The 14,567-nt window shown below is 39.8% G+C and overlaps 1 protein-coding gene across 18 annotated transcripts in view; it reads right to left on the bottom strand.

The window, feature by feature from the left end:
* The window catches only part of NFIB (nuclear factor I B), a 482,616-nt gene extending 468,489 nt beyond the window's left edge, over nucleotides 1–14,127 (bottom strand). For all 18 annotated transcript variants that reach the window (XR_015169540.1, XR_015169541.1, XR_015169545.1 and 15 more), the window contains exons 1-2: nucleotides 13,992–14,127; nucleotides 11,210–11,334 (exon numbers count right to left, since the gene is read on the bottom strand). Coding sequence is in view for 14 of the 18 variants with exons in the window: in XM_086415079.1 (XP_086271205.1) it covers nucleotides 11,210–11,305 (96 nt within the window). In the remaining 4 variants the exon portion in view is untranslated. The remainder of the gene's footprint in view (nucleotides 1–11,209; nucleotides 11,335–13,991) is intronic.
* Nucleotides 14,128–14,567: the final 440 nt, after the last annotated feature.

Below are 14,567 nucleotides of genomic sequence, written 5' to 3'. Positions count from 1 at the left end.
CACTTCTTCTGCTGTGAAATAGAAGTTACATCTACTCTTCAGTATTGTTGCAAGAATTAAATAAGATCATATACAGGATGTGCGCAGCAGAGGAGCTGGTACCTAGGAGTGCTTAGAGATGGTCATGTCTTTAAAAATGCAATAACTCACAGTTCAATAAATGCAACTCGCTCAGTTAATGCATTCTTTCCAAATACACGGTGGAGGTGGAAACAGACCGAAGGAAGTACCCTTGGGGGTGATGGTGAAAACTGATACCTTTGGAACAACTTAACCCCTATATGTTGCCTGTTTGCTGAGAGACTGGGATGCTGGTTTCTTATTTCTTCCTTGGAGAAATGGCTTTGGTCAAAACCTTTTGGATGCTCAATTATTATTCACTTTACCCATTGATAGTCCTTTGGCCAAGCGTTTAGAGAATATTAATCAATACATCAGCAACATTTCACTACACCCATGCTATTGTTTAAAATTCCCTATTAAAGCTTAGAAAAATGCCTATCAGCACAAGCAAATGTTTGCAAAGCACCTGATAAGAAAAGCACTTGCAAGGGAGATAAAGTGAAGGGAAGCATCCCAAACCGACAAATGTGGCTGGTTCTGAACTGATTGATTGATTCGTTAATTAATTTATGATGGCACAACAATAATTACAAGCTACTGTTTGTCAGCCAAATCACTTGTGATGAAGTCAAAGGTTCACATCTGTGTGCATGTCCCAAGGATCAATGCATCACATTAGCTTGGTTGGCTTTTTTCCCACTAAAAGTTAACATGTGTCATCAATATTCCAGCGTTTGTGTGTGTAAACTAATTGATCGAACATTCATGCTACATAAACATGTGGCTTGTATAATGTGGGGTACCATTTATAAACATCTTTGGTGCCAAGAAAATGAATAGCCTCACATAAGGTAATTAATATCTTATTGGAAAAATAAAATGGCAATTTAGTGTTATTCCTTCTACTTATGGATAAAAAAAGCAGTCCTGCCTCTTCAATGTCTTGGTCATTATTGTATGAGATAGTATTCTATAGTTTCTCCTAAGAGCAAATCTGAGGAAATTTTACAGAGGAGAAAGACGTTTGCGTGAGTGAGGCTGTTCAGATTTATCAACAATAGCTAATGAATTGTGACTCTAGAAAGTTACAAATTATTTTCCTCTGCAATGCATGCTGTAACACACATACTGTTGTTGTTGAGTCATTCACTCGTGTCTGACTCTTTGCGACACCATGGACTGTAGCCCACCAGGCTCCTCTGTCCATGGGATACTCCAGGCAAGAATACTAGAGCAAGTTGCCATTTCCTTCTCCAGGGGAACTTTCCAACCCAGGGATCGAACTCACATCTCCTGCATTGACAGGCAGATTCTTTACCACCAAGCCAAGGAAGCCGTAATATATATGATGTTATTTTTAGCCTTATAGTCTCCCATCTGTATCTACCCCAGGTCCACATTTGAGAAATCCAAGTTTATTTTCCTGTGCATAACCTCTACCAGACTAGCTGTCAGCATCAGCATTAAACCTCGACACTTGGTTGGAACACTGAAAAGTAAGACAAACCCTACTTATTTAGTAGTCACAGCTTTCACTGCTCCTTCAAGCCAGAGGCTCTGCTTTCGAAGAATGACAGTGTTCCTAGTTGTTTGCAGTGATGGGAGTGTTTGGGAGCAAAAGTTATGATCCACAATTTTTTCTCCCATGTCTCTCTACCATGATTTCACATTAAAATATCCAAAAAGAAACGGGAGGGGGACAGTAAACAAAAGCAGTTGCTACTATCACTAGTTTCTATTAGATGTAGAAATGAATCTTATATACAGGCAGGGGGAGGGTCTGGCCGAGAGGGCTCTCATATTTTCCAGGGGACTCCAGAATACTCTTCCAGGTTCACAGGTCTTAGGAGGAGGGGTGGGTAACCTTCTGGCTTTGGAGATGAAGCTGCAGAGTTTCTAACGCTGGAGCAGCACTTTTAGAGCTGGCATCAGGAAAGTGTTCTCAGTTTTCATTTTGACACAGACTTGCAGTCTTTGAAAAGGGCCCAGTCCACGTAGATGACTGTTTTTTCACTTTACCTCCTTTCTCAAAATTATTTAGAAGCTGTTAGTGTTGTCACTTCAGTCATGTCCAACTCTTTGCAACCCTATGGACTGTAGCCCACCAGGGTCCTCTGCTCATGGGATTCTCCAGGCAGGAATACTGGAGTGGGTTGCCATTCCCTTCTCCTGGAGATCTTCCTGACCCAAGGATAGAACCCGGGTCTCCTGCATCACAGGCACATTCTCTACCGTCTGAGCCACCAGGTTGGGTACTTTCTTTCTCACTTTGCCAAAGACCCCTGTCCCTCCTAACCTACTGATTCCATTTGAGATTTTGGTTATTCTCAGTGTGTTTTCTTGAGTCCTCATCCAAACACCAGATGTTAAACTGCTAATCCATAACCGAGGGCTTTTCCAATATTACAATAAAGGTAACACATGTGGAAAGATGATTGAAACCTTAGAGTGGGAAAATAATCAATTCTCTTAAATGAAACTTATATCATCAAAAATAAGAAATTCAACAAAAAGTTCACTTATTCCAAAGTCTTCTTGCTTTAGTCATTTACCCCTCAAAGTATATTAGCCTTTTCCAAAATCTCCACATCTGTAGACCCCTGAAAGGTCTTAGTCACGTTGATAAAGGCAGAGTTGAGAAAATAGGAAATGGCAAATGCTGATAACAATGGTTATTTCCCTGTTGGCTGACTTGGTGAAAACCATGGGCCTGTCTGTTGGAAGGGAAATACTATTTTGCAGTTTTAGCTCCTGGACCTTATTCCAACTCTCACCGTCAGCTTTAAAACTTTGTGGCTAATTTCACTGTAATTCCTTCATGCTTTTAGCACTTAAGTTTCATCTTGACAATGGCAGCATGGTGTTCATAACTTGGGCCACAGATTAGGCACTCATCAACGTTGATCAACTCAGAACTTACTGTGTCTCTTAGATGAATGGGTTAGCAAGGGTCTTGATGCAATTTAACAGTTATTCATTAAGGGCATTTTATGTGCAAAATACTGTTTGAAAGTGTTAGTCATGTCTGATTCTTTTCAACCCCATGGACTGTAGCTGCCAGGCTCCTCTACATGGAATCTCCAGACAAGAATACAGGAGTGGGTTGCCATTTCCTTCTCCAGGGGATTTTCCCGACCTGAGGATTGAATCCAGGCCCCCTGCATTACAGGCAGGTTCTTTACTGTCTGAGCCTCCAGGGAATTTGCTAAATAAGACTTGGTCCTCATCCTCTTGGGGTTTATAATTTTGGTTGTACATCTGAGCAATAAATAAGACAAATCTTATATCCAAACATAATAAATGTCATATGAAAAAGTACAATCATTTGTATGGAATACAGGTTAAACATAGCATAGAAACATCAAATATGCTAGGTGTCTCAGTTCAAACAGTTGTTGATATTGTTACTTCTAACAATTGTGAAAATGAGAGAAAAAAAATCCCATTTAGAGTATACTGTGCTGTCCATTACATTATGGGATAAGCTAAATCATTCCCATTATAATACATGCTAAGTGTGAGTTGCAATAATAACTTCATCAAGGAATTATTATAACCTGAGTTTTTGTGGTACAAGAACAAGCTTATATCAATGAAAAATCTAAGAGATGAACTGCAAGGTGGTACAGATGACCCCTGGGAAATTTTCCTTATGTCTTCGCCTTAAATATACAAAAGTGGGTGGTGGGTATTGCTATCACTGCTGTTGCATGGGATTGGGTGAACTAGAAGTGCACTGTTAGGTGAAGGATTAAGCCCTCTGAATTTAGCAGTAGAATTTGTGAAAAGCATCATGTAACATTTTAGACAGCGAGCATTTTCTCTGTGCCTGGTGGAAATTTACCATTATCTCACGCTCCAGAACACTGCAATATTCTGGGAAGCTTTTCTCCACCTACCCATGTTTAACACAACCAGACAATAATATGTGTACCTTCGACTGGTTTTGCATTTTACAGTTTTCAAGCATTTATTATGCATTATCTCATTGGAGCCTCACAAAAACCCCATGAGGTAAAGAGATATCATCAAAACTCGAAAATGGAAATGCTTTGCTTGCCAATTTCTTTCCAAAAAATTTCCCCCAGATGGCTTATGACTATAGCGAGTCTAATTGTCTCGAGGAAAGATGAATGGAATCACATTTCCAAAGAATTCAGCCACCTCCAATACTGGAACTGTATAATTCTCAGATTCAGCTGGAGAGGTGGTGAGCTGGGCCACTGGACACACAAGGAGAGCTGAGCCTTGGGAAGAGGTCAGGCTGCAAACCAGAGGGGTAGGCAGGTGCCAAGGAAGCAAAGGCAGAACACCTCACTGTGGTCACAAATCCTGAGTCATAACCCAGGTCACCGCATGAGACTGTTGACTGGTGGGTTTTGGGGGAAGTGGAGCAGACAAACCTCAGACTTTGTGAATTTCAGTGTTTTTTTGCCCCCCTATTAATGGCATGCACTTCAGTAAGTTTCTTGACCTCAGAGTCCAGCAGCCCCATCTGTGAAATGGGACTGATAATTCCTGTTTCATTGTGCTATGCTGAAGACTGAATGGGATGACAGATATAAATTGCCTCCCCAAGTACCCAGCAAACACCTGACAAACAAGAGGCTTATAATAATCATTGTCTTCTACCTTTAAAAACAGTATTTTAGTTTAAATTAGCTTAAAATTAAGTTAATATGCAACATTGACCATTGCATATTGCTAAGCCCCAGGAAATACTTCAGGAGGCTCTGATTTTAAGAAATCTGCTACAATCTACAATGAAAAAATACTGAATTTTTAGGATTCATTTAATGCACTGGTCCCCAAACTTTCTGGTAACAGGGCCTGGCTGGTTTTGTGGAGGACAATTTTTCCACGGACTTGGGGAGGAAGGTGGTTTTGGGATGATTCAAGCACATTGCATTTAATATTCACTTTATGTATATTGTGATTATTATATCAGCTCCACCTCAGATCATTGGGCATTTGATCCAGAGGCTGGGGACTCTTGATTTAACAGACACAATTCCCACCAAAAAAGTTTAGATGAATTCAAAAAGTCAACATGGTAATGAAAGCCCCAAAGGCCACCTCATGTGTTTTTGGAGCACCTACTAAGTACGCAGACTGAAAGCCTGTATGGTCACCGTTTGTTGTAGCCCCTGTGCCGTGAACTTGGTATTTACACTGCATTCACCAGGTGCCTCACTGACTCCATCTCATTCATCCTCACGACAGGTTGGAGCGACAAGTAATGAGTATGATTATCTGCACTTTACAGCTGGCTCTACCAGCCACAAGAGGAGCAAATTCATTTGCCAGAGGTCACCAAATCTACGTTTCCCAGGATTCAGTCCTGTGCTCATAAACATATCCATTATGTTATAACCTCAGAAAATGAACATAGCACTGAGGAATTCTTAAAATGCTTTCTGAATAAAGTCGTATTTTAGAGAGGTGCTGGGTTGAAATTTGTGTTAGAACATAAGAAATGAAAAGTGTTATTAAAGCTGTCCATTACATGATATGCTAAATCTGCCCCATTATAAAGCATGCTCAGTATAAGCTGAAATAACAGTAATGATCATAACTAACATTTACTGAGCTTTTTCTGCTTACTCTTTGCTAAGCACTTAAAATCCAACAAGATTTTAAATGCTGTGTTAGTAAAACACATAATATAGATATACATATGCCTTAAGAGAAGTTCTTGTGAAAAGAACTTTTGCACTGAAGTGCACTACCCTATCTTGCACATTGAGACAGAGGAAGATAATTCTCTTTCACTGGGCTGGTATATTTTCACTGGTATAATTTTCCTATATCCAAGTTCATTTTCTCAGCCCCTCAAAATATATATTATAAACCATAGTATAGAAAAATGTCACAAAATAATCTCAGAATTAAAAAATGCCTACAAGATAGTGCTTGACACCATTCATCATCTTCCAGAAATACATTGTAGTTTCAATGACATTGTAAGCATCAGATATCTGGTTTTTTTGTTGTTTTTTTTCACTAGTCTCTAAACTGGAAAATCAATACCAGCTTTCCCATAGATTGAAGAGATAACACTTCTTGAGAACATGACCTTTTGCTTCCAAAAACAAACTGAAAAAAAGGATAGACAAGCACTTTGTTTCCTTACTCACTGATTAAATTAATAACCATCTAATCACTATTTATTAAGATAGGATCCAAAAGATATTTTCCTTATGCAAAGTGCATATGTTGAATTTGTTATGCAAGCACATAAGTGAAAAGAAACCATGAAAAATGAGATAAAAATCATTCTGACGGAAAAGTGTTTTGGAAGAACATTAACATATTTGTATTTAATTACATCTTCTGTACAGTTTATTTTTATTTAATACTAAAATGGTATCACAAAAGAAAATATACCACTAAAGAATATACGTATGGAAGATGTATAATAAAAATCCAAATCTACCTTTGATAAAATTTGAAATATTAACAAAGTATGAACATTATTTACAGATGTTGAAATCATGTTTTTCACTCAGACATCACCATCATCATTATCATCATTTTGTTTTTTGACTCAGAAACTGATGTTTAATAAATTCTTAGTCTTTATCCACATCATTTATTGCACAGGAGATGGATAAGGTAATGGTAATGTTAACATGTTAACATTCACCCACAAGACTAAGAGAAAGTATTGGAAAGATATATTACCTACCTTGGACAGTGAGTGACAATTCTGCAAATGTAATATCTACATGTTTACCGATGTAATAAAAGAAACAGAAATCATTCTGAAGCTTTCACTAATATAGGTATCCCCCGCTTATAACATTGGGACCTAGGTTTGATTCCAATATGGAGAAAGAGTCTTGCTTGCCTCTCCACCTAGAACACTGTCTGGAATATAGTAAGTTCTTAAATATTTGTTGAATGAAACATAAGTTTTATAGCTTTTAATTCTGGAAATAAATGTATAGACATAATATCTTCATGTAACTAGTTGACATGGTTGTTATCTATATTGTGTGTATTAGTTTCTATTCCATCTCTAAAGGAAATATAATAAAATTCAAAATTAAATTTTGATTTTCAGGTATACATTTGCATGGCTGGTAGCTTACAAAACAGTGTGAATGTATCAGTAGGCTAGGTATGAAGTTTCTCATAAATAATTTTAGCATGTTAATTAGATTGTTTAGGAACTCTTGTAGTGAAGTAAAATAAAATGCAGACTAACTTATACTAGTTCTAGCATTTGTAAGAAGACACATTAACTTTATAACTTTTAGTTAAAAATAATAGTAAACCAAAGTTCAACTTCTCAAAGACTTTAGAGAAATATTTGCTGTGAAAAATAGTCTCTTCAATGTTGTTGTATCTATACTGATATTTGTTATCAAGTCACCTAATTAAAATATGTATTGAGAATCAGATCAGAATAGGATTAGATTTTTAGAACAATAAAGTGATGAGTATATCACCCTACTAAAATGGTCTTAAACCAAGTGATAAAATTATATAAAAGTACCATATTTTAATATATCAACTTTTCAAAAAGTAAATTAGATTCTTTCAAGAAAAATTAGAAGTATATTAACCTGGGTAGATTCATTGGTGTTCAACCAAGAATCACCTTTGTGCCTTTGATAATGTAAAAACTGGTTAAACTTTCATGTTCACTTGCCTGTTTTCTTTGATTAAATTTATAGGACCATGAGAATTTCAAGTCTCATAAACTAGCAATTAGTTTTTAAATTAATCTTATGGATTAATATTTATATAATTGTCTTTCATGATTAAGGAAAATTACAAGTGTTCTAGTCCAATTCTGCAGGATCAAAGGATTAGACTTATGAAATTTAGAAACAAATAATGTCTGGTGCATACTGTTACCCTGAAGTTCTAAATAGCTAACAAATAAGTCCTAAGTCTCACAGAGAACTTTAAATAAGCAGTACAAAATAGAATGGAAAGTCCCAACATTGCTTTTTGTTAGTTTCATTTTTTCAGTAGTTCAAAAGGAAACATATAGCATCATCAGTAACCATTAATGAAATAGCGCTATTTATGATACACATCTTTAAAACATTTCAAGTGTTATTTCTTTTTAAATAATGTGAAAGGTCATCAGCAGAACTCTAAATATAGCCAACCAACTGTAATTTAAACTGCTTACATGAGCTTTCTCTTTGAAAGAACTTCCATGCAAAATACTGTAAAGAAGTAAAACATACATGGATGCCTTATTTTTAAAACTGCATATATGCAGATTTTCTACACACATACACACACACACACACACACACACACAAACTCGTTCTTCTTGTGCTTGTTTATTTTTAGCTGTCTCAATAAAATGTTTTTCCATCCTCTGTTTTACTAAAACATGCCTATCTAGGAAGGGAAACAGATGTAGAATTGGACAACCACGTCTTGTTTGGGTTTTTTCCCTGTCAAGTAGAATTTATGATCATTGTCACACAATAAGAGAATCTAAGTGAAACGGACAATAAGTCAGGAAGCAATTGCTGGATACTTGAACACTGTAGCTTTGGAATTCAGGATTTGGTTACTAAAACTTCATTTGATTAAGCCAAACAAGGATACAATATCCTTTCTTACACAAAAGCCTCAGAGTAATTGTAAAAATAAAAGAAGCAGTGTCATGGTGAGAGAAGAATCACAATAAACTCCTTTGTAAGAATCTTAAAACACCTTTAAAAATTATTCCTTAAACCCCAAACAGGGAATCATTGTAGAAGTAATTCACATGCACTTTCTCCCTCTTCTGCTAGTGATAAGCAATAATTTCATTTAATTAATTAGGTTTTCCACAAAACATCTGTCATTCCAACTTTTCAATGACACATTATATGTTAATTGCTTAGACATTTTTTCCAAAATTAACCAACTTTTTAAAAACTGAATTGTCCTTAGTAAGAAACTTACATACTATCCATGTAACCTAACAAAGATTAAATATGAAAATACTTCATGCAAACATTTTTCATTTAATATTTTATCTCTGAACCTGTCCCTAAACAAATTCTGCATCTTCTCAGGCAATAAGAAAAAGATTTTTTTTTAAAATGAATAATCAGCTTACACACACCTTTGACAATAGTACTCACAACATACTTCTCTTGGGATGCTAAAATCTCTCTGTCCAGAATTAGAAAAATGAAACTTAATGGCAAAATATTTACAGTGATTATCTCAGCATACCCATATGAATCTCAGTTTTTAAGTAAAAAAAAAAAAAAATAGAGTAAGACCTTTGACTTTTTTTCCCCAACAGAAAAAAAATGTTTCATTTATTAAAAAATATTGATTTTAAAACTTGCTTCTGGAAACATTCTTAAATGATAGTGAAGAGACACAGTAACTATTCAAATAACGCTTCCAATTCCTGGTACAGTCACACCCAGCAAAGCTTTTAAATACTCATTTTGTAATGTCTTTCTCCAAATATCTGCCAGTTATTTTAAGAGTTCACTGCGCCCATGCACATGCCAGGGCTAAAGTCTAATGAGATACAACCATCCATGGACATGTGCCACCGCAGAGCTTTTATCCCTTGTAAAATGTACTCCAACTGGAGTAAAACGGTTGAGGGAGAGGAGAGATAGAGAAATGGGAAGAGAGAGAGAGAGAAATGCAGAGAGGCTTTTGTCTCTCCTTGAGGAACTGGCCTTTCTTTCTGAAACTCAAAACAGCAACAAGTAGCAGCGGCAGAGAAATTTTCCTGCAGGCTCCCACATTTCACATTGGTGAGAAAGTACAGGGAAGAGTTGCCGTGTCAGAGAAACTTCTGCACACTGAGCTCCCAGGAAGAGCCCAGAAGCAAGAGCACAGCATTCACCTTCCAGGAAATTCAAACATGTTAATAAGAAACCCTCTTGCCCAGCAGAACCAGAAGCCCAGACTCATCGGAAGGCTTTCTCCTCCATCTGACCACTGGGGCTAGGCTGGCCATACCCTCCCCTTCTAGAATAAAGTGCCCATTGTCTCACACTGTACTAATTGAGGGAAAACAGCCCTTGCAGTAAGCATAATAATTATCAAAGCCAGCAAGCAAAAGCAGTCAAGATGTAAATGAAAGGGGCAGAAGGAGAGGAGAGGAAGAAAGAAAGAAATGGAAGGAAGGAAAGAAAGAAAAGACAAACAATAATGCTCAGATGAATTAACCCAAGGATGAATTTAATATTCATACTGGAATGCTTTCCTGCAGAACGTTTGCCCATTCATGTCACGACTATTGCATACAAGAGACCATTGTCCACACAACAGAAATCAGTAGATTGAAGTTTTTCGTGTAGCAATTTTTTGATCTGAAAAGTTTCCTTTCCCAAAGCCATAGCCTTGAATCCCAGCATCCTGATTAAAGAACATTACAACTTCTCTCGTCTCAGTATTATTTTTAAAGTTGAATCACCGGATTTTTCAATGTCCTGAATTTTTATGTTGTTTTTCCTCTTCCCCAAATTTGCAGCTGGACAAATATGGAGATAAAAAAAACCCAGCAACAACAAACCCACACACATTTGCCCGAGCAAAGAAAAATAATGAACTGAATATGCATATCCTCATTAACTAAATTTAATTACGCTGAGTGGCATAGTAATCAGTGGTTGCTCCAGTTACAGTATTCACTGAAAGGGAGGTGGATTCCAAATCAAGGCGAAGCATGGGGGACAGTCGCATACTGATGAGGGAACCGCACACAACATGATACAATACGCTATCTAAATCATTATTCACAGACGCTGCAGAAAGAAGTACATTACCCTGTTCTAAGACTAATGCAAGAACAATTAGCCAAGAAGGCTCCAGTCCCCCACTGACTGTCCCACCTCCATACATTTCACACCAGCCAGCCTGGGGCCGACTGTACCATTTGCATTTTTTTTTTTCAAAAAGTGAACAAAAACTCACACTGTCTTTTTTTTTTTTTTTTTTAAAGAAGGCCTACGTCCCTGGGCACAATAGCAGGGAAATCCTATCTTACACACTGGTGTGCGGGGAGCCACGCCAGGCTCTCACAACTTCAGCCTGAACTTTCCCCAGGCAAGGGAACTTTATAACACGTGCATTGAACAACAAAACAGGGAGGTGAAAAGTTTGGTGGTTGGGGGGGGTTGGGTGAAAAATAATGGGATCACATCAAACTTACCATCCACCAGGTCCTGGCCGACATGTCATAACATAGCTGCCATTTTATGGAGCTGTCCGACGTTTTCCCAGCCATTATGCTGTCAGCGGTCTTCATCAGATGCAGCTCATTGGAAGATAAGACACCTAATCAAGGAAACATCGGCGGTGGCTTTCTGGACTACATGTAGGCCAATCCTTATCACACTGCATCATGGGAAAAGCTCCTTTATTAGCAGGAGGAACTACTGCAACCTCACAGATAGAAAGACAAGGATCAGTTCTTTCCTTTTTTTTTTTTTTTTTTTGGTCTAAAGGGATTGGTGAAAGTAGCTAGCGTTCTTTGTGTATCATGTGTACAAGAGTTAAGTATCTTGCAAGTGGGCGGCTAACTGCTTTGCTGGGCTATGCAGACTAAAGTTTATTTGCATTCTTCTCTGTTGTATATTGTTTGACATGGTCCATGGTCCTTGCTGAGCAGATGAAGGGAGGGGAAGGGGGTGGGAGGGAGGGAGGGGAGAGGGAGCCGTAATTGCTCAGAATTAATATCTCCCCCAACAAAGACATAACAGTTTCATTGACACAGTCGGAACATGGTTCAGATGTCAGTGCGCACACGGGCATGCGGGTGTGTGTGCCCGAACACACACACACACACACACAGTGGAACACACAGGTAGCAGCTGCAGCTGGATTCAGCCGAGGTTGCCAAAGGCTACAAACTCCACTCTCATGCTGGACATATGGAAGCAGTTTAACTCTTTGAAATCTCTGTTCAAGAAGAGCCCTGCCGTCTGCAGAGATAAATCAGCTTTGAGAACACTTTCTCAATCAAGAGGCATCAGGCTCAGGGCTCTCTCCCATGTGAGGATAGCCTGGAAATATTATTTCCTTCATCTAGGAAAAGCTGATAAAAAATGAGAGGAGAAGGGCAGGTTTGCCTGTAATCTCAGCTCTGGACTTAATTCCTCACTCAGTCCCTCTCTGTCCTTCTCGTAGAAAGGGATTCCTTTATTTTCCCAACTGATCATTTTTTCTTCATCCTGGACTTAGAATGAGTTCTTCCAATCAGCATGCACAGAAAACAGGAACCAGCCTTTGCTCAGAAAACCACTTGCCCTGAATAGCTTTTCTTCCTTTCTAAAGAGTAAAAAGAAAATCTGAATATTTCAGGGAGAAGGAATCATACAATTAGAAATCCAGACCAAGAAAATACACTCCTGCTCTTCCTTTTAAAATACAAAAAAGCAAAGATACCTCTGTGAGTGGTGGTACTGATTTCCTGGGCCTCTACAGTCCACCCCCAAAACCAAGCCCTTTTTAAGGCATTCCATCATCTTTTTTTCCTTCAGTGTGCACTAAAATTCTCCAAATGACTTTTAGGCTTAGAATTTACATTTGCTGCAGACAATTTAAAAGGACAAATTCCTACTTGATTCAGATAGAGTGAAGGGAGCAAAAAAAAAAAATTGCTGTATTACCGGCATTTTCTTTTCTCTGCATGCGGTGCGTGTGAGGTTGCAAAGGCAACTTGTTTCAGCCTGGGAACTTCAAAGAGGAAAAGTAACTGCTGTGAGGAGCCCATTTTTATATTCACGGGGGAGGCCTGTCAGCCACGGTCTCATGCGGGACAGGAGCTCACAGAGGCCTGCCTCTGGGCTGGCAGCGAAATAATCTGCCCTTCACAGCCCTGGTGGATCCTCTCCTGGCCTCTCCCTCCTCACGTCGTTGGTGTGTTTATTCTCAGACGAGTGGGTGGGGGCAGGGGACAGGAATGCCCACCCAGGCCTCTGCCTTTGAAGTATCCCATGACCCCAAAGCCTCCTTTTTTCCTCCTTTCTCTTTCTCCACCTGCTTCTTCACGTCTTATTATTATTTTTTAAATTTTGAGCAATGATTGTATAATAAGTCCAGGAATGGAAATCATGCTTTTCTGTTTTAATTTTCTCAGCTAACAGCAGCTCGGCCGAACGCCTCCTGTGTGTCCGGCAGCCCGCAGGGACACTGGGGCTGCAGAGGTTTATGAGATATAGTCCATGTCCCATTCCTCTCACAGCCGTCTTTACCCAAAGTTGCGACAGGCGGGCTGAGGGGAGGGGATGGGCCCAGGAAGGTATTTCGTCCTGCTGCTCAGGGCCAACATCTCCCTGTACCCAAGACCTTGCTCTACATGCATTTCCAGGGCCTTCTTGGGGGCCAGCTTGTGGGGCTGGATATGAGGCTAGTGTGGCTTGCACACTTCCTCCCTCTTCCCTGCAATCAGACCCTGCCATGGCCCTGTCACCCATCTCAGCTGCCCTGAGTGGATGGAGGACCCGCATCCTCCTTTTTCTGCTGCGCTGCCTTCGAGGGGCTCTGTAGGGGCAGAGCCCGATGGTGGGGTGCTGGTTTGAGAACACTCTTCAGCTGCCAGCCCTTTGCTGCCTGCCTCAGAGTCCTTGAGGAATCCTGGGCTGGCTAATGCTCAGGTCTGTCTGCTGAGAGTGTCCGCTGACACTGTCATTTTGTGGGGACACCTCTGTCAGTAAGTTAACAACCGCACGTGGGAAATAATGAGATGACGGGGTAGCAGAAGCCAGTGGGGCAGAGGTTGCGGCGCTTCTCTACAAATGTGTGACCCGTGGGGAACACAGCCATGGGGGCAGAAATAACAAATCTGTGTGTCTCACTTGCTCGGCTGGAAAACGCCAGGGAACAGGAGACTGGCGGGGGAGGAGGGGGCGGTCCCTGGCAGAGCTAGAAAGGGGGTAAACTCAGAATTGGGGTCATAGTCAGAAGACGCACACCTAGGGCTGGTCACTCACCATTTGCGTTCCTGGAGGATGTCTTTCACCAACGGGGAGCTTCTGAGTGTGCCCATGTAGTCTACACACAGAGAGACCAGCCCAGCAGGCTCACGAGTAGAAGCCAGTGTGACTGGATTCATTAGCTGAACTAACCTCACCTGACTCAGGTCAAAAGTTTCCTCCATGTTACAAAATAATGAACTACGCTCCCAAAGCACTAATGACCAATGAGGAAGGCTTATGGGGAGGTGAGAGTTCTATCCCACCTGGCTTAATTCTCTAACATTCCTCCAATCTTGGGCTATTCCCCCTTAAATTCCTCTTTCCAAAGCCTTAATCCCTACCCAGTTCTCTCCCCAACCCCTAGTCTCCCATCCTCTGTTTCCAGCCATGCTGCCTGTAGCCACCTCCCATAGTTTCTTCATCTCACTCAGTAAAACAAAAGCTCCAAAAAAGCCAGACCTTTAGCCCTAAGCAATGACCAATTGTGTCCCGGGGGCTGGGGTTGGAGGTTGGATTCTTTCTCACAGACAAATAACCTAGAGATCAGCCCAGAGCTCAGGTGGAGGACCCTAACATTTGCAGACAGGCTAC

The sequence above is a fragment of the Bos grunniens genome, chromosome 8 (genome assembly GCF_055505025.1).
Source record: "Bos grunniens cultivar Pamir isolate PY7600 chromosome 8, Bosgru_T2T1.0, whole genome shotgun sequence".
Lineage (NCBI taxonomy): Eukaryota > Metazoa > Chordata > Mammalia > Artiodactyla > Bovidae > Bos > Bos grunniens.
The sequence above is the reverse complement of the archived record's forward strand: the minus strand, read 5'-3'. Positions and strand labels throughout refer to the sequence as shown.